General features: G+C 39.4%; 1 protein-coding gene across 11 annotated transcripts in view; it reads right to left on the reverse strand.

Annotated features, from left to right (window-relative positions):
* Nucleotides 1–25,240, reverse strand: part of TCF4 (transcription factor 4) — a 237,646-nt gene that overhangs the window by 22,825 nt on the left and 189,581 nt on the right. For 10 of the 11 annotated variants that reach the window (XM_007459676.1, XM_007459680.1, XM_007459672.1 and 7 more), the window contains 5 exons: nt 21,548–21,680; nt 12,371–12,438; nt 11,180–11,258; nt 8,546–8,622; nt 5,381–5,584 (listed from right to left, as the gene is read on the reverse strand). In XM_007459676.1, the coding sequence (XP_007459738.1) occupies nt 5,381–5,584; nt 8,546–8,622; nt 11,180–11,258; nt 12,371–12,438; nt 21,548–21,680 (561 nt within the window). The remainder of the gene's footprint in view (nt 1–5,380; nt 5,585–8,545; nt 8,623–11,179; nt 11,259–12,370; nt 12,439–21,547; nt 21,681–25,240) is intronic. The other variant, XM_007459671.1, reaches the window with a different exon arrangement.

Below are 25,240 nucleotides of genomic sequence, written 5' to 3' on the forward strand. Positions count from 1 at the left end.
GTCCCCTGCATCGGCAGGCGGACTCTCAACCACTGCGCCACCAGGGAAGCCCAAACCAACCCAATATTTTTGATGTGAGTTTCATTCTTGTTCTGTTAAAAGAGGAGTGAGGTAATCTGAAAGACTTTTTTTCAGGGCTCATCTGAATACTGCATGAATCTGAATGCTGCATGGATTCAGATGGGTCTGAATACTGCATGAATAATGGAGAGGCATATTTGGAAAACCGCTGTTTCAGTAACTTATCAAAAATCTAACGATTTGGTATCAGAATTGATATCCGAGGGCTCCCCTGGCGGTGCAGTGGTTAAGAATCGCCTGCCAATGCAGGGGACACGGGTTCGAGCCCTGGCCCGGGAAGATCCCACATGCCGCAGAGCAACTAAGCCCACACACCACAGCTACAGAGCCTGAGCTCTAGAGCCCCGCGAGCCACAGCTACTGAAGCCCATGCACCTAGAGTCTGTGCTCCGCAACAAGAGAAGCCACCACAATGAGAAGCCTGCGCACTGCAACGAACAGTAGCCTAGAGAAAAGGCCGCGTGCAGCAACAAAGACCCAATGCAGCCAAAAAAAAAAAAAAAAAAAAAAAAAAAAAAAAATTTCCCCAGATTATCATAAATTGTTATGAAAAAAAAAAAAAAAAAAAAAAAGAACTGATATCCGAGGCACAGAGGGGAATGATATCTGGGTAAGAGTCTCTAAGCAGGTGAGTAATAAACCCAGCTATTTCTTTCTTTCTTTTTTTTTTTTTTTGCGGTATGTGGGCCTCTCACCGCTGTGGCCTCTCCCCTTGCGGAGCGCAGGCTCCGGACGCACAGGCTCAGCGGCCGTGGCTCACGGGCCCAGCCGCTCCGCGGCGTGTGGGATCTTCCCGGACCGGGGCACGAACCCGCGTCCCCTGCATCGGCAGGCGGACTCTCAACCACTGCGCCACCAGGGAAGCCCCCAGCTATTTCTTTAATCTCCCACATTCTGAAATTTCTGCCTGGATTCCATTAGAAAACTGGGAGGTTAAGGTAAGAAAAACAACTTAATGTTTTGAAATTAACTACTCCAACCACCTAGCAAGGAGCGCTCACCACACCTCTTGCCACTTAGCACAGACATGTTGATTTAAGAGTAACTGTTTAGACAAGGTGGGATTTAACCCAGCATACTACCATACTGGAGGAGTAGTCCTTTACCTTTCCATGTGGGTAGAGAGCTGCTTTGGGGAACTGGCCATAAGACACCTAGAAACCTCTCTCTTGTCGACCAGCATTTGTTAAGATTTGAAAATCATGAGTTCTAACCACCTGAAATTAGCTCTTAAAAGGTATAGCTATAGATCCTCTCTGAGGAGTGCTCATGATGGTAAGACAGAGCATGGAATTTACAGTCAAAGTCCCGAGTTTAAATCTAGCTTCCAGACTTGATATTGACCACTCAAACCTTCTAAGGCTCATCTGACCAACACCTAAAATGGAAAGCATTACCATCCTCACTGGGCTCTTGTGAAGATGGCCTGAGATAAGGTATATGGAGCTCCTAGCTGAAGGGCTGGCCACTTGTCAGGCACTCAGAAAATATGAGTTTCCTTTCTTCCCTTTTGACTGACGATTTATCTACTGGGAGGGAAACAAAATGTAACACATGGTACTCAAGGAATTGACAATCTAGTTGGTAAGGCAAAAGTCAGACCTACCAAAGACATATAGCTTTGCCTAAGTGGGTAAAATAAATATCTAGCCAATGGTATGATTCATAGTGCTGTGAGAGTAGAAAAGAAAAAGACTCTCACAGGTGGAGGTAGCAAGGAAAGGCTTCCTGGAAGAGACAGAATTTGAGTGAGAGTTTTGAGAATGGGTGGGAATGAGATGGGCTAAGAGCAGTGGATAGAACAGGACAAGCCAGATAGACGCAAAAGACGTACCTAGTGAGAATGCACAGCGCAAATGCTGGTAATATGCAGAGCTTGGTCTTGCTGGCAAAGTTTCTGCATTGGAAGAGCTAAGCACAAGGCTTTTGGTAGACAGTGATGGGCTTAATAAGCTAGGCTAAGAAACATGTCTTTATCTTGTAGATAATGGAAAGCCGGTGAAGGTTTCTGAGCAGGAAAAAGCATGGACAAATAATATCATCTAGAAAGCCCACAAGAATCAACATTCACTTGAGTGTTATGAGCCATGCTGCTGTGAAAAAAAAAAAATCCCTTTCATTATACTGATACTTAGTCATTCACTGAAGACCTACTTCAGAACTCCAAGGAAAACATTTTATGAATCAAAAGCTAAGTACAATATGTTAGCAATTAAATGAGATAACATAATGGCCCAGGCAGAACCACGGTTCTCCCCACCACGATTGCAAGCTGCTGCAGAAAGAAATGCTTCTATCATCTTCCAAGCGATCAAGCCATTTCGTTTTGATTTTGGAAGGCAGGGAGAGAGGAAACGAGGAGAGACGGAGGTCAAGAGAATTCAAAGCTATCTGTTCTTTAATCAGAAGGAATTATTAAGGAGAGTTATAAAGGAGATTGGCTCAAAACAAAACCAGCCCTGGAATGGGTGTTAAGTTACTGCAACTCGCTTACACTCCAGAACAACAACTGAAGGTGTGTAGCTGGGAATGAAACTCCCACCAGCGCTGGTCCGACGTTTCCAGTGAGTACCTCCCACTGCTACTTTATTTACTGCAGCTGGCCAACGTTTTATGGCCTGTTTCATGTATTAAAATTCAAATGTGGAAAACATTACCAGTATCCTCCTTGAATTTTTTTTGTTGTTGCTGGGGGGAGGAAGGGGGGGTGGGTTTTTCCCTTCCCCTTCAGCTTCCTTTTTATTGTGGAATGTATCAAATGGTCAAAAGCTAACTTCAGACTGACTAAATTCAAAAACTATTTCCTTTGTTCTGATGTTTTTGTTTGAAAAGTCATACCAGTTTGCGCAAGGCAAGAAATGAGGATCCGATCATGGTGCACACGTTGGGGTTTCGGGCAGAGGAGCTCAGATGCATTGGGCGCCCTGAATGTTTTTGAGAAAAAAGGAGAAAGACTGCTAGGCCTCCGCTGGCTTCAAAGGGCAGCAGGTTGTCCTGCCATGGCTTTGGAGTTACTCTATGATCTGGTTGGCTCGGCCGTCACCCCTGACTAAATTAGAAACGTCTTCAGGAGTGAGTGAGCACTTTTCCTCATCAGCAAAACTAGCAGTTTTATTGCTTCGGCATCGTTTCTTCCAAAATAATTAAAGACGTTGCTGTGTAATACAGGCTGATGATTTCCCCTTTTCTATTGCTCTGTTCATTCTCTCCCCTCCCACTCCACCTGGGTCAGTCCCACTTCCCATCTCCAAAGATGAGTCTAGTCTCTTCCTCCTATTCCACCTCTGAATCAAACTCAAAGAGGAGGCAGTTCAAAGGTCAAATAAAAGGTTCCAGAAAACATCTCTGTATAGTTTATTATTTTAAAGAACCACTTAACCTACATCTGGTATTTAAGAGCAAACTTTACATATTTATGGAAAAAAAAAAAAAAACCTGTCTCTGAAGCAATGTCCTGGGTGCACGTTGCATCCGTTTAACATATGCAAAACGAACACAGCTACAGAAATTAAAGTATTTTTCTCTTGATTGAGAGCAGACATACAGAACTGGTTGTAAGTCACAGATCTGGCTTTTAATAAAGCCAGATTTCTTAATTAAAAGCAGTATTGTTTAAACATTGTAGTTAAAAAAAACGCTGTACAAACTAAAATCTCATATTATATGCATCCCAAGAGTATTTAGCACATTACCTGAGGCCAAGCTAAATTAAAATCTAGATTTTCCTTTTGTAAACTCTTAGCAACTGCCATGAATAGACAAACAATTTTTACTCAATGAGGAATTTTTAGGGTAGAGTCTACGAAAAGCAAAAAAAGAAAAAAAAAAAAGATTTAGCTTTGGCATTCAAAAATACCTTTCCACGTTTTAGAAGTGAGTTCACTGCTTCTATTTATAAACCAGTATTTTTGGTTTCAAATTGGTTGCAGGTTTCCATAACATACCGCTCAGGATGGGACTCTCAATCTTTTATTAGGAGAAATGCAAAGGAGGGCAGAAGAATACTTCTGAACGCGAAAAGAACTTAAAGAGCCTCAGAATAATCTGTACTTATTTTGCATTCTCCTTTTGGAATCATCTTTAAGCAAGAGATGCTCTAGTGATGATGGAAAATAGACCTTCATACATGCAACTTTCTGAGAGCCTGTAAGGCACAAAACAGGACACTAAGGTGTTCTCTGGTCAGGAGTTTTGTAAAGAGCAGAATTACACAGAATCACAAGTAATATTAAATTCCCCACCCATATGGTCACTTCATTAATTGTCATCACTTAACATTTTGTTAGGGAGATTTTCTGAATCTTTGTAATCATCCAAGAAAGAATGCACTCCCAAGTCCTTTCCAAAAGTAAGTGGCAAAACTGAAATTTCAATTGTAATATGGACAAATCTGCTTAAATATTATTCAAATAAACATAAATAGGTAGTGGTAAAACTATGATATACTGAAATTACACGGTGCCACATCATCTATTTAGACAGACACACCATATATTTCTACCTCCCATACTCAGAAGCAAAAGACATTGATTTGGCTTCTTTAATAATAATTTAAAAAAATCCAACCTATTCACATGTGAAATGCCAGCAATGTAACATGAACATTGGGTCTTTTAGCTGAAGTCCCCAAACTGAAGATTTGAACACACCAGCAATGACCCAGCAATGATCTCCTAGGCTTATACTTAAGTGAAATGAAAACATATGTCCACACAACAACTAGTACATGAATGCTCACAGGAGCATTATTCCTAATAGCCAAAGACTGGAAGTAACCCAAATATCCATCACCTGATGAATGGATATTTAACGTATAGCTATACAATGGAATCTTTTGGGGAATAAAAATGAATGATGCTCTGATAAATGATAAAACATATATAAACCCTGAAAACATTATGCTAAGTGAAATAAGTCAGTCAGAAAAGACCACCACATACTGTGGGATTCCATTTATAGGAAATATCTAGACTAGGCAAATCTATAGAGACAGAAAGTAGGTTAGTAGTTGCCAGGGGCTAGGGGGAGGGAAGGATGGAGAGTGACTGCTAATGGGCATGTGGATTTCTTTTCTTTTTGTAGGGGTCAAAAGTGCTCTAAAATTAGACTCTGGTGCTGATGGCATAACCCTGAGAATATATGTAGAACACGGTACACTGTAAAACTGAAAGGGGTGAATTGTAGGTTAAATAAATTACATCTCAATAAAGCTGTTTACAAAAGAAAAAACTGCAGCAGTATTTATACTAGAAATTCTAATTCTATAAGATAACTAGAGTCCCTAAATTTAGTCACTTACCATGAGTGAATGTCTGTTGGCAGAAAGAAGACCGGTTCCATACCCTGAGGCCAGACCACCCATTGCTCCATTATGAGCCGGTCCAATGATTCCGTGCATGTCCCCATGACCACCAGGCATGGCTGTGGACGGGCCCACGGCATGATTCCGGAGAACATGAATAGCATCGTCCAGTCTTTCTAAACGATCTTCAATTCGGCTTTGCTGTTGGTTAATAAATGATGTGAAATTTGATTTAGTTCGAAATTCGTGTGTAGATTATATAAGTAAAACCTGAGTTGACACGAATCATACTTTGGGTCTCTGAATATATGTTTCCAGTAAAGTTTATTTCCTTAAAATTGTAATAAAAATAAATAGTGACCTTCCTAGAAAACTGGTGAAAATTGTTAATGCTATAATTATAGTGTAATTTTTTGTGAACAAATTCAGTAATTCTTCCAGGACATTGTTAGTACACATGCTACACTATATTGCATAACTTTGAAAGAGAATTTAGATTTACTTCAGAAAAGAAAAAAACATTTATTGAATTTAAGGAACGTTCTGGCAGGCATTTGTTAAAGATTTCAAAAAGTTAACAATGGAAAGGTGACCTATTTATAGTTTCCCAATTAAATTATCTTCTTAAGGGCATATTTCCTGGGTTTCCTCTGGGCCATATGATATAATCTTATGTACCAAGTCAGGGACAGTGGTTAAATGCGTACAGACTGTAATTTCTTATCGAGTACTAACAATTTTTACTGTGTTTCTTGCTTTCTAGCTACCATCACCAGCTTGTGTGTGTGTGTGTGTGTGTGTGTGTGTGTGTGTGTGTGTGTGTGTGTGTGTGTAGAGGGGACACTGTGTGTGTGTGTGTGTGTGTGTGTGTGTGTAAAGGGAACTGGAGCCTCAAAACGGTTAAAGGAAAACATCGCAAAAATTCTGTCAACCAAAGTGGTAGGAGATTTCAGCACTGAAGAATCATAAAGACTTGAATGAATTGTTCACCGGGGGCTTCTAATTGATTTCAAAGCCCTTACTATAGTAGAGAATTCACTACCTTATAAAATGAAAAACCAGCTGATCTTTTTTTCACCCCAGACATTAGGATCCTAGTTTTCCACAACTGGATAAAGCCTATATGGATAGTTTTTGGTGAAGAAATTGGACATGGAGATGTGTATTCATTTTTTTCAGTGCGACCAATAATGATATCAAACAAACATCTCCAGGGTGCACTTTAAAATACACCGTCTCACTGGATCCTCACTCTACATGTGTAAGCAAGCGGCGAAGACATTATTATCCCTTCCTTATAGACGTGCAAATGAGGCTCAAAGAAATTAAGTGAATTAATTATTCAGTGTCACACTGCCAGGAAATAGTAAAGTCAGGGTTACAATCTAAGTCTTCAAATCTAGTGCCTCTTTGTACTGGATCATGCTACAATCCACTTTGATTTCCAAAGGGCTGTGCAAACAGATATACCAGCTCTCCCGCATGAGAAAAACAATTTCTAATTATTCCCTACTAACAGAAAGAACGTGTGTCTAATACAGTCAGTCTATGGTACACAGCCTTCTGATTTGGTGGGCTTTGGTGTTAAGGGGCCTCCTTTAAACTCCTAGCTCTGCTGCTTATGTGACCTTGGAAAAGTTACTAAACTTCTTTGAGTCTATACTTCTTAATTTATAAAAATAGGAATGATGATATACACTTCCAAGTGTAAGTGTGAGCATGAAAAGAAATAATACACGTGCCTATCATCCTTTCTGGCTCACAGCTTCTGGGTGGAGACCAGTTTCTGCTTGGGAATCCCCTCTTGAGTGTTCAGAATTCAAAGAGAATTAAAGCTGCCGTTCACAACTATAAACCTAGTCTTTACAGTTCTATAGTTGGAAAAAACCCAGTTTTGATCGATGGGTCCCAGAGACTGACTAATGGAAGGAAACACTTAAAAGAATGATGGCTTATTTGGATGTGGGCTGTAGATTCATGGGGCTTATGTAGGCAGTGCTTACACTGTCTCAATCTGTGGTCACCTTATTGGCTAAAATGTGGAGGTGGCCGATTTACACACGACAGCATGGAAAAGCACAGTGAAGGGGAAATCCACCTTTGTATCTGCATTTTTAGATTTTCCTTAATTTAAATTGTTAGCCAAAAGGAAGAAAGGAAACCCTGAATGGCTGACAAGACAACATAAAGATAGATAGACAGATAGATAGATCTATGCCTACTTCCATGTTCCATCTCAAAATATGCAGAGAAAAAGGGAAACTCAACCTTGAAGGACAGCTCCTTGCTGCTACCCCTCCCCATCTGACTCATATACAGACCAGACAGTGCATAGAGCAATGTTGCTTCATGCATGTTTCCAGCCCCTTCCACCTAGAGCTGAGTGTCAAACACTGAATCATCATGTGATTATTTATAATATTAATTACACCAAGGGAAAATTTTCAGCTATTCCCTACAAGAGAGATTTAATGAAATTACTAGATTTCCACGAGAATCAAAGTGAATGAGGAAATAAGCAGTAGGCTTCTTATTCAGAGGTCAAGAAGAAAACACCTATAAACCTGTTATTCTGGAAAGCAAAGCACAGAGATGTAGACTCTCCAAGTGTTCCAGCTCCACAGCATAGTTGGAACTCCAGCACTCTCACGTCTGGAGAGGCATCTAATCATTGATGCACATCTTCCTCTAACAAGGGGAGGAGGCCATGATCCTTCCAAGATTCTTAATCTCTTACCTGATTCTAGATATTCAGAGCCCTGAGGCTTCCACTATAGTAGTATCTGGGTTACAATCTATAAACAGGAACAAGCACAGTCTAATAACTCTGGCTCTAACCAAACGCGTGGGCTTACTTGACGTGAAAATAAGAATATTGGAGAGTGAACTCGATGGTAAAAGAGACACATGGCCTGAGAATGGCCAGGGTGGGGACTTCCCTGGCGGTCCAGTGGTTAAGACTTCACCTTCCAATGAAGGGGGTGTGGGTTCAATCCCTGGCCGGGGAGCTAAGATCCCACATGCCTTGTGGCCAAAAACCCAAAACATAAAACAGAAGCAATATTGTAACAAATTCCATAAGGACTTTAAAAATGGTCCACATCAAAAAAAATCTTAAAAAAAAAAGAATGGCCAGAGTGAAGATGTGCAGACGATACTTACCAAAGAGTGTAAGGGTCCTTCATAATTAGGAGATGATGAAGCCTGTCCTCCATTTCTAGACCAAACAGCTGTGCCTGCTGATATGAAAATGGGAATTACAATAAGATCTGTATAATCTTAAAAATAATCTTACCAACATTCTAAACAGTTCTTGTAAAAATTAGCAATATCGATTTCTACTTTGACAACAGGGAAATACACGTAAACTTCCCATACAAGAATTTGGGGGCAAGGAAAACATTTAAAATGTAAAACATGTAGACTGTACATGGACTCAGAATTCTCTCAGGCTTCCTCCTAAAAGGGAACACTTAAGTGATTATGAATTTTAGCTAGAGAAATGTCCCTTTGATAGAAAACTATCATACACAGTCAAGGTACTTTTAAGAGTGCAAAGAGGGGCTTTCATGACACCCTCATGCAAAGCCAGTTTGTTAAACCAAAATTCTCTCACCAATGAAAAGCAGCTCTGCTACTTGTTTTTTAAATGATCTTTAAGAAAGGATAAGCCTTCAGAAACTTTTCAAGGAAATAAGATTAGCTGGCAGCAATCCACTAAACCAGAACTTTAAACACTCAATATAACAACATTAAGTAATTTCTTCCCAAGAAAACACGTTTTAAATGATTCACTAAACTTAAAGGTAAAGAAAGATTCCTGCTATAATAAATATAACATGCCTAACCTATCACTTTCAAAATAAAAACCACTTTTAAATTTAAAATAATACATACTCCATGTAGAAAACTTAGAAAATAAAAAAATTCAAGAAAGGGGAAAAAAAATCTATCATCTCACTGAAATCTCATGCTCCGACACTGTTAGCACTTTAAAATTCCATTCTTCCTGCCATTTCTGGGTGTGCATGTGTGTGTATTTTTATGCTAAATAAAAATAGAATATTTCGTTCAATTACTTTTAGTGACAGAATCTGGACAGAGCCATTGGTGTGAAAATAGCAATCTATCCCCATATTTATATCTTCATAAAGTTCTTTCTTCCTAACGTGTGCTCTTCCAGGATGGATTACCAGCACCCCGAAAGTGGCCTTGTTTCAGTGTCTTCCACATAAAGCATGCTCCTCAGTTTGGGGGATTTGTGGCGTTTTCTGAAATGATTTGTTCACCGTAACTTTCCCCTCCCATCCTTAACCTGGCAGTGGAGTGACAGAGAGGTGAGCCCTGGATTCCAGCCTAAGCTCTGATATTGCTACTGATGGATCCTCAGCAAATCCCATACTCTTTCTGGGCCTTCGTATGTCCATCTGTAAATCAGAGCATTCAACTCAAACAGCTGTTCTCAAACTTTATTAGGTTCTAGAATATTCTTTTTTCCAAATTATAAAATAGATGAAATCAGAGCTGCTTTGTTTGAAATGGGGAACTTGGGAGTTCTCTGTGTCCAGACTCCTTCATCCCTGGCCTCACTGGGCCCCGTGTTGTCTCAAGCCTTCTCTGGCTCTGGAAATTGACACCTGTGATCATTTTCCAGAGCCTAACAATATGGTACTGAGCTGGAAGTGTACAACAATTCTGAATTTGACTTTTCTGTCACTGGGGAATATTTCCTTGCTGCTCCATTATCTTCTATGTCATCTCTGGTCTTCCCGGTTTCAACATTATCTCTCTGGAGATATGAACTAAAAGGTCCAAGCTATTTCCCTCTCTATTCTGTGACCCCCTCATGTCAATGGAGGCTTGGAAAAGGCTGATATGAAGTCTCACCTCAGCCACTCTGAAAGCTTTGTGGCCATCTGAAACCTCCCACTCTTCACCAGGGAACCCACGTATGAGGGGCCATGTGAGTGCTGCATGCAGGGAATACTACAGAGATGGAGGTGGCGACATTCAGGCAAGTGACTCCAGTCTAAATTACAGTAAGGTCAGGTTTCAATCAGGTACAGATGTGATTTCATTTTTTTTTTTTTGTTTGTTTGTTTTTAAGAAGCCACCTGTCCTCTTTCCAAAGAGAAGAGACATGTACCAGACAAGGCCTTTCTGGAAGCATTTATACTGGAAAGGATGAGCCTTTAAAATGGAGCTCCAAAAAGTGCAATGCTTTACTAACACAATTTAATAACTTATAATTTTATTATTTGAAGCCACAGGTCATGTTAATTTGTTCTATTAAATGGCAAAACATCCCCTTTTACTCCACAGCTACATCACAATTTATTTACACAATTATAGTTTTCTTCAAACATGGACTTTAAAGAGGGAATCTGAAAAGCCTAAAATTTCTGTGGGAAATGATCCTTTTGAACAGTCTACATTTGATGACTACATAATCTATATTCCTATTCATGACGATGTGAACTGGGTTTTCTCACTGAGATGTCGAGTATATTATTCTGTGGAGTATCTTCCACAGAGCCAAGAAAAGTTTAAGAAGGAAGTTTCCCACATGCCTGTATATTCTAAAAACACGTAATTTTTAAGAAAAGTTTTGGATGTAAATGACTTCACCATTGTAGGGCAGTCTGTCTCTCCCACCCCTTCCTATTTGTCTGTCCAGAAATGCTCTGTTTTGAGCTTTTGGAGGGAGTGAGTTTCCACCTAGTAGCGCCGGAAGTGTAAGGGGGAAAACCATTCCATAAACTGACACTCGGATGCAGTGGATTTATGGTACTGTACCTGACAAAGACGGGGGAGAGCCAACAGGAGTTGAAGGGTTTGATGAAAAGCTGTTGTTAGTGTGATCTGGAGAATAGATCTTAAAACAGTGGGGAGAAAACAAACAAACAAACCCTCATTCATTGGGAATAAATATTCAACAATTTCAAACTACAAAGTGTCAATGCAATTCATTTACAAATTCCAAGGTACACAATACATTCAATGATCAACTGTAGTACCAATATTCTAAAATGAAAAACTTAACTGATTTTTCAATAGAAGAGCTATTGAGGTGGTATAAGATAGTGGGAAGAGAACCAGACTGGGGTCAGCCGACTTTAGTTCTTGTCCATTTCCTCCCACGTCCTCCCATGGCTGTGTGGCCATCAACCTACACAGATACTCCAAACCTCCCTTTCCCTCCTCCATACAAGAGGCTGGACAGCATCAGCTCTAAGATTTTTGTCCAACCCCTTCTGCATAATGTTTAAGGCATGTGATTCCAAGGCATAAGAATGCTCAGACTGAAGAAAAACTTTTCCTTAGGTCACAATGTTAATATAAGTCAAACTCATCTCTGCCCCCATTGGTAAGGAAAAACCAACTGAAGAGACAGAATGTTAGAGCAAGTCTCCACTTACATTTACAAATGATCACATTCAGCTTTTGAAGACCGTACCAGGTACACTCCTTCAGACAAGGAAGGGTGCCATCTTTCACTAGTGAACATGCAAGGAATGCTGGATTCTAGCCTCTAGGCAGGGGGCGGGCAAAGCGGAGGAGCTGAGTGCCAATTATGTGACAATTTCTCCTGGGTCTCAGTTATGGTCATTTTTCTGAAATGCCTTTTGCAAAGTGTTTTGGAATTACCCCTTGGCAAAGTCAGTCAATCAGTGAGTACCCAAACGACTTCAGAAGAAAATAAGACATCAAGATAGAAAATCTATCCTCTTAAAGGCCCTGAGAATATCCACCAATCCACGATTGAGTACCGGGAAGCAGAGGAGGCAAGACGGAAAACCAGCCATCCGCTGGACTCTTCAGAGTTCTCTCCTCAAGTTTTCCAATGATCATTATGCAAGGAAGCTAGCCTTTCCAAAAATCAAAGCTATTTGCCATCCATTTTCTAAAATTCTAAATGTCCACTTCTGATTAAAGTTCACCCTTCTGCCATGGTACATATGAAGTCCAAAGTCAATATTTCCTCACCGAAGCAAGTGCTTTCCCCAGAGCATCTCCAGTCTGGGAGCTGCCTGCTGCTCCGCTTCCTCTATTTGCTGCAAAAACAAAAGGCAGAATATGAAAAACCAGGCAGTGAGACGCCAAATGATTTTCTATTCCTGGTCCATTTACTCACAATTTAATTGCATTTTTAATGCTAATTACAACACATTAATCTTTAATTAGCATTAATTTGTTTGCTGAGGTAGATGTCAAATATATTCATGTTACATTTTTTTACAGATAAAATACAAACCTGACACCCTGGTTTAAAGATAAAGTGTTTTAATTGCTATTACATTCCCCCTGGTTGTGTATGAGTGGTTGGTGGTGAACAGTAGCAGGTGAGCATATGATGGTCATTGCTAAAAAGTGTGTGGTACTTTCAGGTCCCTGAAATCCTCAGAGTTTGCCTTTTCTTTATATTTTATATAGTAAACTGCATTATCTTCATGAATGATTTACATCTGCTTTCAAATTTTTAAAAAAACCCTTTTTTTGCTATACAGCAAAATGAGATACTCCTCTCAGAGCTCCACAATAAACAAAATAACACAAAAAAATCTATAACAGGCCTGCCTTCCTAGGAGGGAAGATATTTTTAATATTTTAAGTAACATATATTCTCCACATATTTTAAGTCTGTGTTCACATTTAAAGAATTTGAACCCTTAGCTACTAAAAGTCAATGTTGTCTCAAATTCTGGAGATAAAGTAAGTCCACATGATGATGAAGCAATCTCTATTATCTTAAACACTGGTGTTTCTATCTACAAAAGAGATGAACAAAGAGTACAGTCAGCCTTCCGTATCCACAGATTCAGCATCCAAGGATTTAACTAACCTCGGATCAAAAATCTTCAGAAAAAAAAAAAAATTCCATACAGTTCCAAAAAGCAAAACTTGAATTTGTTGTTAGTGGCAACTATTTACATAGCATTTATATTGTATTAGGTATTATAAATAATCTAGAGATGACTTAAAGTATATGAGAGGATGTGCAAGGGTTACGTGCATAGACTGTGCCATTTTATAAAGGGACTTCAGCGTCCTCAGATTTTGGTACCTGTTGGGCGGTCCTGGAACCAATCTGCTGGAAGGATACTGAAGGATGACTGTACTGTTAATAAAGGGATATAGGTTCTGGTATATAATTTGAAGCCAGCTCTATCTAAAGTAATTTGAAAGTAATTTGCCTTTATAAAATGGTATAGCCAGTGGTGTTCCTCTTTTACATTTATTAAGGCCTCAGCATAAGCAAACAGATATAATATTTAAATAAAACCTATTAAGCTCCAGGAGAAGATGTTTCTCATTATTTTGTGAAATAAGAAAAGAAAATCTTAAATCAACTGATTAACCCAAGCAAAACTTCATTACACATTTAAAACTTATGAAAAATTCCCAACCCCATCCTCAACCCAAGAAAGCAACCCTTCTGGCAAATGTGACACCTTCAGCTTCCAGATCTGTAAAATACAGTCGCGGGATCAGATCGCAAGTGGTCAAATTATCTTCGTCTCTAGCTTATCCTGACCTCTGCTTAGCATAGTTAAATTATGCTTGTTATTTTTACATATTTATATGTTAGGTATGATAGTTCGATAATCTTTTGATGTGTGCTTTATTTGGTTAACAAAACTCACACCCACATTCATTTGTTAATTACTAAAACTGAAAGAAAACTGGTATGTGATACAAAGAACACAATCACCTTCTGACAAAACAAACCTATTCTTATTCTTATCACAAATTCATAATATTAAAAATATATTAGTTGCTAGTACTAAGGAATTTATGTATAAGAAAGTTCTTTGAAATGAGGGTCTGACATCATACAATTCAGCTAGTGGAAGGAACTCAGAGATCAAGAGTGCTAAAAATACTTAATATAAGAGATAACTGAAATTATATCTGGTATGAAAATAAAAATTTCTGCATCAAGGAGTTCTTTTAAAACTTAAGACAATTCTAAAGAGAAAATAATAAAGATTTTGAAAACACAAAGAGCACTAACATTTTTTAGCATGTATTCCCGTGGTATTTGGGGGCAATTATACGTATATATTTGTTTTTCTTCCCCCCCAGAAGCAATATTATCATATATACTTAAAATCAGATTTATCAGTCAAAATAATTTGTGATATCTGCTTGACTAGAAAACAGATCTTCATGAAATGAAAATTCAGAGCCACAATAGAAAAAAATTACATTACCTAACAAAGAAACTAAACTCAAATAGGATAAGATATTGTTATACTTATGGATAAAATTTGCTGCTGTAGTAGCTTTCAAAAGATTAATTCTTTGAACAGCTTTAAAATGAGAATAATAAGTGTTTTAAAATATACTTTCATGAAACCAAACGGAAAGAATTAAAAACCAATAAAAATATTTTAGAGACATTTAAAAAATAAAGTATACTCCCAATTTATCCCTTCCTCCCACCCTTCCCTCTCTGGTAACCATAAATTCATTGTCTAAATCTGTGAGTCTGTTTCTGTTTTGTAAATAAGTTCATTTGTATATTTTTTCTTTTTAAATTGGGAGTATGGGATTGACATGTACACCTTGTTGTTTATCTATATTTAAAATAGATAAACAACAAGGACCTACTGTAAAAAAAAAAAAAAGAAAAAAAGAAAAAAAGAAAAGAAGAATATGCCTAATCTAAAAATAAAAAATAAATTATATAGGGCATAAAAATCATACTTTAGAAGAGATAAGATACAATCCTTACGACCTTTTCATACTACACCTTTCTAACTAAACTTTCTATTAGTGCCTGTTTTATACAGGGAGATGTTAGAACTCAGGAAGTATAATAGAAAGACAGGATTTAGCGCCTTACACTATGTTGTCATGAAAATGTTTCAGAAAACTACAAAGGCTGCTCATGGAAGCCACTGATAAGAGCAGACTATTTTTTAACATACAGCCAGCCATTCTACCTTGCAACAGCTGGAGAACCACCCCCAGGGCTTAAATTTCAAAGCAGTTTATTGGGACCAGTTTGCCCTTTCACTTGGAATGCCTTTTGTTCTGTTCCAGGAAACACTGGAGAAGACGCATTTTCAAGAGTCCCTAAACATGTTCAGCTACATGGGTCCTCCTCCTGAAGATTTCTTTGTAGTTGTGTGCCTGTTATGTGAAAGGGCATAAATAATCAGAAAGTGAATATATATTTAATTCTCAAATAGCAAAATTTCTTCTATATTGAAGAAACGGGTCATGTTTAGCAAACTACACTCCTCATTAAATGTGTGCTCATCAAATCCACTTTCCCACCTTTAATGTAACAGGACTTGATTACTATTCCAGGCCTGAGTTTTTGTCAACTGATATTATCAGAAATTACCAAAATGCCCAGATAACAGAAATAAAGAGAAAAACTACTGCTGCTCTGCTTGGTAAAGACTAGAGGGATTTCTCACGTTATTTTAGCTCTTATCAGTTTCTCTAGCTCAAGAGAAAAAAAAAAAAACAAAAATCAAGTCTCTAAGTAGAGCTGTAACATAAATGTGAATGGAAGATGAGAAGTTATTAAGAGGAACTGTAATTTTGTAGGAGGATTTGACACTGCCAGCCACCCAAGCGTTATTCAGATGGCTTGAACACAGGTGCTATTGCTGGCTAGAAGATGGAGCAAAAAGAAGGGTTTAGTCTTTTCAGCTACAGGTGGGACCACCCTGGGTCTCAAACTCCACTTTGGGGAAAATGGCAATTTCCGTTAGACATACCCTAATCCAAACATCAGGATGAGTGGTGTCCGGGGATTGAATGCTGTAAACCAGAATCTGGAAGATGTGTTACCCCTTTACTGCACACCCAGAACCCCAGGCTGGGCACATCCTGAAGATATAAAAGGATGACGAGGCACAATTCATAGTGCCTTTGTCTGAAAGAAGATGATGGTTTTAAAAACTTAAGTTTTTCTGAACTGTGTCCAAGTGACCCTCATGCTATTAAACTAGTAGAAGCAGCCTAACAATGTCATGAGATTCTCGACAAAGATAACAAAAGAAGGAGCATTTCCAGCCTTCCTACGACCTACAATCTTAGGATAAAAACTTACATCTAGGCTACGACGTACTCATTTTTAGCAGGAGGGATTCCTAGGAATTCAGCAGGGGGAAGCTGGGCCCCCTGACCGTGCGCAGGAAATGGATGAGAAGACTTAAATCAAACTAGTTTATTGTTCTCCGTTGGTGGTCTTTGTAACTAAGATGCCAAGACACTGCTGGATAAAATTCCTATTACTCTCAGGCTCTGTGCCTGTTCATCACCCAACTGTATTTGAAGGCTCAAGATTCTTGTAAAAGACGAAGTGAATCTTATGTGACTACTCTCATAATAAAATTACTGTGAAACCAAGTCCTCAAGGGGAAACGGACATAATGTTTCTACTAGAAAAGCCACATACTAAAACGCATCGTGTCATACAAACATGTCATTAGAAGTGAAAGTTGGAAGCCAGATTAATCCATGAACCAGATAGATATTCCAGGGTAATCTTTAGCATATGTTGCATTCAATCAATCTTGGAAGTCTGTTCCTTCAACACTGTTTGGTTTGAGGTTTAAAAACATGGCAAATACCATGCTTTAGAAAGCAGGCCGGTTAAAGACTAATAAAACAATAACAGTTATTATAACCATTATGCTAGCTCTATGCCCAATTCCCTCTGAGAAGAAGGGAGGGTGTGTAGCCCCAAACCACAAGCGCTCACACCCTCTGAATGTATACAAATGGTATCTCCCAGTGGGTAACTGAAGCGCTCTTGTCCTTGGGTAGTCTAAGGGGATTGTGTTAGTCTCAGGGGATTGAGGTGGGTCTCTCAACCCTTTTGAATAGGAAGGGCTATTGGATAAGGCAGGTAGGAAGGAAATATGCAGAGAGTACGTACCTACATGTACCATGTATATGACTACCATCTTCTAGACATCTCTCTCCTCTAGAGTTCGTATCTAATAACTAAGTACATTTCCTCCTCTGTATGCATGCTCACATGCAGAGGCATTATTGGACTGTAGTGATTCTAAAGTACATTGAGCAGCATTACATGAAAGAGTTTTAGGAATCAAGTTGAAAGGCTCTGATGGTGGTAACTCTTGAAGCCCTCAGACGTAGCTCCTATCCTTAACTGGCTGCCCCACCAGGTGAACGACTAAGAATCCACGGTGTGTTCCATGCACTATATTCATGTAATTTCAGGGTGCTAAACAGACCCTTCTAAGTCACACATGCCTAATGCAACCTCCAGAGTTTGCTGGCAAGGCTTCGCAGAAAAGTAGTGGTCTACATGCCACAAGTAAAATATTTTACTGTACGATTCTTTCAAAAATCCATGGATGAATGTGTCATTTTGAAAAAAATCCTGTCGATGGGCTTCCCTGGTGGCGCAGTGGTTGAGCGTCCGCCTGCCGATGCAGGGGATACGGCTTCCTGCCCCGGTTCGGGAAGATCCCACATGCCGCGGAGCGGCTGGGCCCGTGAGCCATGGCCGCTGAGCCTGCGCGTCCGGAGCCTGTGCTCCGCAATGGGAGAGGCCGCAGCAGTGAGAGGCCCGCGTACCGCAAAAAGAAAAAAAAAAAAAAATCCTGTCGTTAATAAAATCTGAGTCAGCTTTGTCCTTCCAAGCATTTCTCAAAAAATGATATCGGGCATTAAAGGGCAAAAGAAAACAAAACAAGAAACAACGGCTATCCCTCCAAGTCAAACACAGCCATCCTGAACCTCAGTGAGCATCTTCCATCTTTCAGATGCAGAGGACAGAGCCGGAGGCAAAGGAGCATGTTTCCAGAGAGGTTACCCTCTGATGATTCTGGAGTTTACATCTCACTCCACATGCATTTTGTTGTCCTGTCACTGGTTGAGGACAATCATTGACTGCCAGGAAGACACGGTATAACATGAAACTGAGAGATGGAGCAATGATCTTCCTCTGAACTGAAAAAGCCACTTCCTAAGACATCAACGCCATTTATGAAAAGACTGCATTGCCTTGCAACTTTTCACCAAGAAAACTTGAAAAATGTGATGTCCATGTGTTAGTGCTTGAACCCCATTCTTACGGCATTAGTATTGCTTACAGTCATTTTCTACAGAATCATGTGTGTAATCTCAAACATGTGTCAGGCTATGTGTTCCCTATTTACCAATTATTTAATTAGTTCTGTTTGTTCTTTGAGATACAGACAATGTAATATTTCTTTATTTCCTGCATTTCAGAATGAGTGAGTATATGCCAAATATTTTCAAAAGTCTACAGATGTATCCTATTAATCCATACTGTTTGTTAGGCAAGTATCACTAACATCAGAAGAGAAATCTTCTCTTCTTGTTACACAGACATACTGCCATCCCTGGCTTCTACCACACTGTGAAAATCGAACTAAAGCCTAGGAGAATTAAAGTGCAGAGAAAAAAATAATAACGTGCAAAGAACCAGGAGCGACTCGGACCCCGTGCAATATTAAGGTTTACTATCATACCTAAATTCTCCTCTGTACTTAACGAATTTGAGGATGTATTATTTAAGGATGAACACTCTAGAATGTTCTCCCCTAAAGTAACCCTAAAGTAATAACTGTATGTATGCAAATGAATAAAGATCTGTTCCTCCAGAAAGCTGAATTACCATGTCTACTTATGTCCCGAAATGATTCTAAAGCTTTCTCACATGCTGCTACCGATTTTGACAAGTACACCCATGATGATGGAGTAATTTATGCAATAAAGTTGTTCCTAAAAAGCATTTTCTGGGTTCCCCAAATCGCACACTTTTCCCTTTGAAAATTATAGCTCCTTTATTATTGTCTAGACCCCCCTCCACTTAAACGGCCCTTTGGTCTGGATAAAAAGTTAAGTCCATCTTTAGGATGTAGCTGAGCCCATTAGTATGCAGAAGTCACCTATTACTGCCCTAAGCGCCTAGACCAAATGAAGAAGAGTAGACATTCCTGTTCATCTACAAGCCAGTGATGAGCCAATCAGCTTAAATAAAGCAAATCCCATTCCCACTGAGACTTGTCGTGGCTCTGCTGACCACAGCTCGTGGAGGATAATCACACCATCTCATAATATCTCTTTCTCCCCAAGTCCTGACTTCCCTCATGGCACAGTGGTTAAGAATCCACCTGCCAATTCAGGGGACACGGGTTCGAGCCCTGGTCCGGGAAGATCCCACATGCCACAGAGCAACTAAGCCCACGCGCCACAACTACTAAGCCTGCGCTCTAGAGTCCGCGAGCCACAACTACTGAGCCCGTGTGCCACAACTACTGAAGTTCGCATGCCTGGAGCTCGTGCTCTGCAACAAGAGAAGCCACTGCAATGAGAAGCCCGCACACCACAACGAAGAGTAGACCTGTCTCACCGCAACTAAACAAAGCCCACGTGCAGCAACGAAGACCCAACGCAGCCAAAAAAAAAAAAAAAAAGACTGTTTGGCAAATCAGTCAATATAAACTTTTTTTCAAATGGTGCCTAGGTCTGCTTTCCTCAACTCGAGCTTTTGCTCTACCTTTGTACCTTCCTAAAAAAAGAAAATTACTCAATCCATAAGTAGACAGGAAATCTGCCTTGTAAGAGGATGAATGACCGGTCATCCTTCTTTATAACTAGACCTCATGACTGCAGAAAGGGGTTTTCCATTTGTCAAACCACATTGAAGTGAAATATGCTTTTCTCACTCTTTCAGTTCTGCACTTCTTTCTTTCTTCTTGTTTTTCGGATCTGCCAAAACTGCATTGATAGCTAACAAAACTTCCCCACTCGACCTCTGCCCGTAGCTCTCCAAGGTCAAACTGATGCAACGCATTGGTAGAGGCTTTGTTATGAAAGTTACAAAAATGGAAACTCTTTCCTAAATTCGCCTCTTAGTGCGACATGGCGGCGAAGGGAAGGGCTGCTAGATGGCTCATCTCAAGTGTGAAGTATATTATTGAGTAAGCAGGGAGTGTATTATTTAGGCAGAATTATATTTGCAACATTTCAAAACACATCTCTTCTCGTTCATCAAAAACTCTCCGCCTCATAAGTGATTCATGCCACTTCCCGAAGTTCCAGAGACTATCTAAAGAAAATGAAAAAACAAACAAACAAAGAAAAACTGCGAAGAGCTAAGGAGACTAAACAGCAGTATTCTTCTGTCATACATTCTTCTCTATAAAATGTACGGTTAGTGTTCTCATCACTAACTGGACCCACTAGAAGTGATCATAAGGCCAAGCTAGGGGTGGGTTTGAGCTACAGCCAGAGGAGGTGGCGACCAATGGAAGTCTGAGGTTTTAATAAGGCCCTGAAGCATCAGACTGTGCCACTCATCTGAATGACAGGGTCGTCAAAGGCAGAATCAGAAGGTGGTGGCTGCCTCACCGCTAACCCGGACTCTTCCTCCAGGGGCAGCTGGATGCCCTGCCCAGCTGTTCCCTCAAGAGAAGAGTGTTGGTGGGCTAACCATCCATCCTAGGGAGAGGACCATAATGGACGTCACGAAAATTGAGAAGATGATGGCTCAGTTTATTTGATAGAGGCATTCTGCTTGGGTCTTAACTTATCAGTGAATTTGCTACGAAAAAGCAGCAAATAACTTCTGGCCCATTGATGCCCAGGCATCTCCTCTCCCATAAGTCAGCAAACACTTCGTCCCCTCTGGAGGGCTCAACGATGCCACAGTCTCCATAAGGTGAAGCTATCTAGTTATTAATAACAATCTATAAATGTCACATGAGCTAGTTTTCAGAAGACAGTGGTGTGTTACGGTTAAAATTAGCTTTGCACAGTGACTGGAACTTGAGAAGCGATCAATAACTCCTATTTAGAGCTATTATGCCTTCTATCTTACTAATCTTCAGTGGTTCGTCTTACTAAAGTTCCCTTTGCTAGCTGTTTGAGACTGTGAGAAGCAAGGTAGTTTTGGTCTATTTAAACCTTTATTCAATCTAATCACTCACAATGGAGAAAGTGGCCAAATTTCATTTTCTTGGGACAAAAAAAGTGATTACAGTCAAGCCAATGACAATGACAATTTGTGTTTGGTTCATCTGTCTGTGATAAAAATTCATTGCTTGATTACTGTTCAGTGATGGGGTGGGGAGAGGTCCTTGATGATTAAACCTGACACTGGTTGTCGGCAACAGAACTGGCGTTTCCAAGACTCACCCATTATACTGTCTGTTCCGTTGGCAGGAGGCGTACAAGACGAGGTGCTGTAATGGTTTGTACCACTACGGTGGAAAGTGGACATCGGAGGAAGACTGGAATTGATGTCTGCTGAGGAGTGTGATGGATAGCTCTGTGGCAAGAAGCAGAAAAAGGAGACCATATTTAATCACAAAACACCTGGTGGATTAGTTTCCCAACACTTCTTTCAGAACTCTTTGCTTTGCAATGGAGACAGCCCTCGGAATTTCAAAATATCCAAGAATACATCTTACTTAGCTCTGACAGCTTTCATTTTTCAAATAATAAAATACAAAGACACAGTTGGTTTGGGTTTGCATCAAATCTAGAGGAATATAATGGCAATGCTGGACCTTGAGAAATGATCACGATCTCTAAATATAAAAATTACTGCTTAAAGGCATGTCTAGGACTTCAGCAACATAAAAGACCACCACCACTATTATTTTTCTGTATGGCTTATTGATCAAGTAAGGAAGATTCCATAATATAATGAATAAAACACCACCATGATCCACAGGGTTTACATTACACTTCATCCTGACCTTCTGAATACAAACTGACCAAGAATAACCAGTCTTAAATCTTCTTTCTGCCAAACTGGATCATCTTTCTGAACTCCAGCAAGAACAAACCGGTAAATGAAAAATTTAAAAAGCAGTAATGATGAAATATCTCTCTAAAGCATTAACACATAAAGCCTTACATCAATGACTATGTTGAATTACACTGGAACAAACGAACAGAGGATGACTTATTTTACTTCTTTCTTTATAGGTCCTCTCCCTTAGCAATACGCCACAGAGTTGACTATGAAAAAAGAACATCAACTTTTACAGAATCATTTACTTTAAGGCTTAGCTTTGGGTTCGACTCTCATACTAGTTGTCCAAATAAGCTGCTTTTCTTGGGGCATCTCACAGTGCCTAGAAGTGCTGTACAATCAGCAGATCACTAACAGAAACATGGTTATTTACAAAAATGGAGCTATTTTCTTTTTCATGACAAGAAAGTAGCTTAAAAAGTTATTCTCATAGGCACTTGAATGTATTACAGACATGTAAAGGAAAAATATTTAAGTTAAAATATAATACTTTTTCTTTATATGTAGTATATTAATGGGCTATGGATCTTTATTATACCATTATTGGAGATTCTGCTGAAATTAAGAGATTGAATATGATGCTGAACGTCAGGGGTGATTAAAGCGTGGACACACTGTGTCTTGCGATCCCCTAGTTATTTCGTGAGGCCCATCTTGGGTTCTATCTCTTCCTTGAGGGTCCCTTACTACTTCCAACTCTTTCATAATCTCGTCTCTTTGAATCCCTAATGCAGTTACATTCTGCACTGCGCCATTAAACACTTAGTTAAATGTTGCTTTTCCATGCTTTCTCTTTCAAGAGCATTTCCACCGAAACTGTAAACTCTTCAAGGGGAGGGAATAGAGCTCATAGCTCCTCATCCCACAACTTGTGGCTGAGTGCTAAACACACTCATCCTATGAACCAAGAACAAAGAACAACAGGTTACCAGCTCGTGTTTAATAAATAGTGGACTGAAATGCTACGTATTTGAGAGACAACTAAACAGTTTAGAAGATGAATCTGCATTTTGGAGTCAGTTTGCCAATGACATGGCAGATGCCTTTGAAAATATTACCTCTGCACACTCCAAATAGTCCAACGGAAAGGACAACTTCAGTGAGAAAGTTGGGATGATGCCCTTAAACCATTCCAAGTTCCCAAGAATGCCTTTCAAACTTTTAAATTTCATGGACATCTTTGCTTGACCAAAAATTCCTTAGGCCACCTGTTAAACTCATTTCTACTTGGCACTTACAGAATACCCCAAGTAGTCCACAAAATTTTCTCCAAAGAATGATAGAGTGGGCCCATTCCATAGTACAACTGACCTAAAAAACTGGATAAGCCATGGAAGACCAAACTTAGAAGAGCTATTTCTGCTTGAGAGCTAAAGACTATAATAATGTGGAAAAAAGAAACAGACTATGGAAAAAGAAAAAGAAGAGTAAAAAAGATGGCTTGATTTCATTTCTACCCAGTACTATTCCATGCCGAGTTTCTGAAGCATAGAGAAACCTTATAAATCAGTCCCAAGCTTGCAAAAATCAAAACAGAGGAAAAAGCATTTTGAAAAATAGTTAAATAACTACAATAATGACAGGACGAGACAGGAAAAAGATTACTGCATCAGTGAGAACTTTTAGACCCTTTCAACTTGGTGTAAAATGGGCAGTAATTCAGGATTTGACAAAGGGTTACTACTGAGTTCAGAGAATAAACAGAAAAGTTCTTCCCCACAGATATTAATGCGGAAACCAATACAATCCATGTAAATCAGTAATTTTTAGAGACTCATAGAAAATTAGATGCTGAAAGAAGTTAATGAGATTTATAACCAGATTATTTTACAAAGAAAAGGATTTTGGCAACTACTGTCACGCAAAGACGTAATAAAAACACCACAGAAAATATTAGTGATATGTGAATAATGTCTCTTTAAGAGTATTTAGGGATCAGCTATAAGCACTCCCCTTAGTCTTTCTTACTTCAGCTATTAATACTGTCTACCCTGCTTGCCACAAAGGCAAAGGAAAGGGGAAGTATGACAAAGTGTTATGGTTTTACATGCCCACTATTTGTTTATTTATTTTTACTTATGATACCCAATTATAGTGTATTTGGAGTCTACTGACAGAGTAAGTGTTGAAAATGTTTCCATGAGTGATGTTTTTATCAGTCTATGGGTTGATAATTCACAAAGCAGAAAATATAATTGTTAGCACATACTAAGAATAAAGTAGTCAAACTTTGGGCTAGAGCAGGGTTTCACAATCTTGGCACTGTTGGTCTTTTGTGCCAGATCATTCTTTGCTTGGCAGGGGTTGGGTGTGGGTGTAGGGGGGGTTCCTCCTACGCATTGTAGTATGTTTCCCGGATCCCTGGTCTCTGTACGCTAGATTCCGGCAGCACCTATATGCACCATGCCCCTCCGAGTTGTAACGTCCCAAAATGTCTCCAGAGATCACTAAACGTTCCCTGTAGGGCAAAACCGCCCCCAGTGAGAGTCACTGGACTAAGACTTTATGTTACAAACAATGAAAGACAACAGCACTTCCTTTATATTAAAATTCCAGACTCCCAGGACTATTTCCCTCTGTGGTACAAAGACCATGCCTAACCCATGCCAGACTGCAGGGACTCTATCCTATTTTTGAAAAGAACTCTGCCAAGTCATTCCAAACTTAAGTTTTCTACAACAGCGCCTCCCAAAGCTTAACCACAAACTCCATTCTTCTGAGTGATTTTGCATGTGTATCTGTGACACAGTAGTGAGTAGCTGCGGGATAGTTGTAGAGGCTGAAACTGTTCAGGGCATTTAAAGAATCAAAATGGGTGACTTGACAGTTGCTACTGATATATGTGGATTTTAAGCTTTGTGATTACGTGTTCTATTATAACACAGTATAAAGTGATAAAGGCAATAATGTTTCTAAAATGTGCTACCTTCAGAGACATACTAATTTGGCCAAATTACACCCAAAGTAATCCAAGGAAAGCTTTCTTCTTTTTCTCAAACTATTCCTTTGTTCAGTATAGAATTGGGCAAAAGCTCCAGATGAATTTTTTTTTTTTTTTTTTTTTTTCG

Source organism: Lipotes vexillifer, unplaced genomic scaffold, assembly GCF_000442215.2.
Source record: "Lipotes vexillifer unplaced genomic scaffold, Lipotes_vexillifer_v1.1 scaffold1670, whole genome shotgun sequence".
Taxonomy (NCBI): Eukaryota; Metazoa; Chordata; class Mammalia; order Artiodactyla; family Lipotidae; genus Lipotes; species Lipotes vexillifer.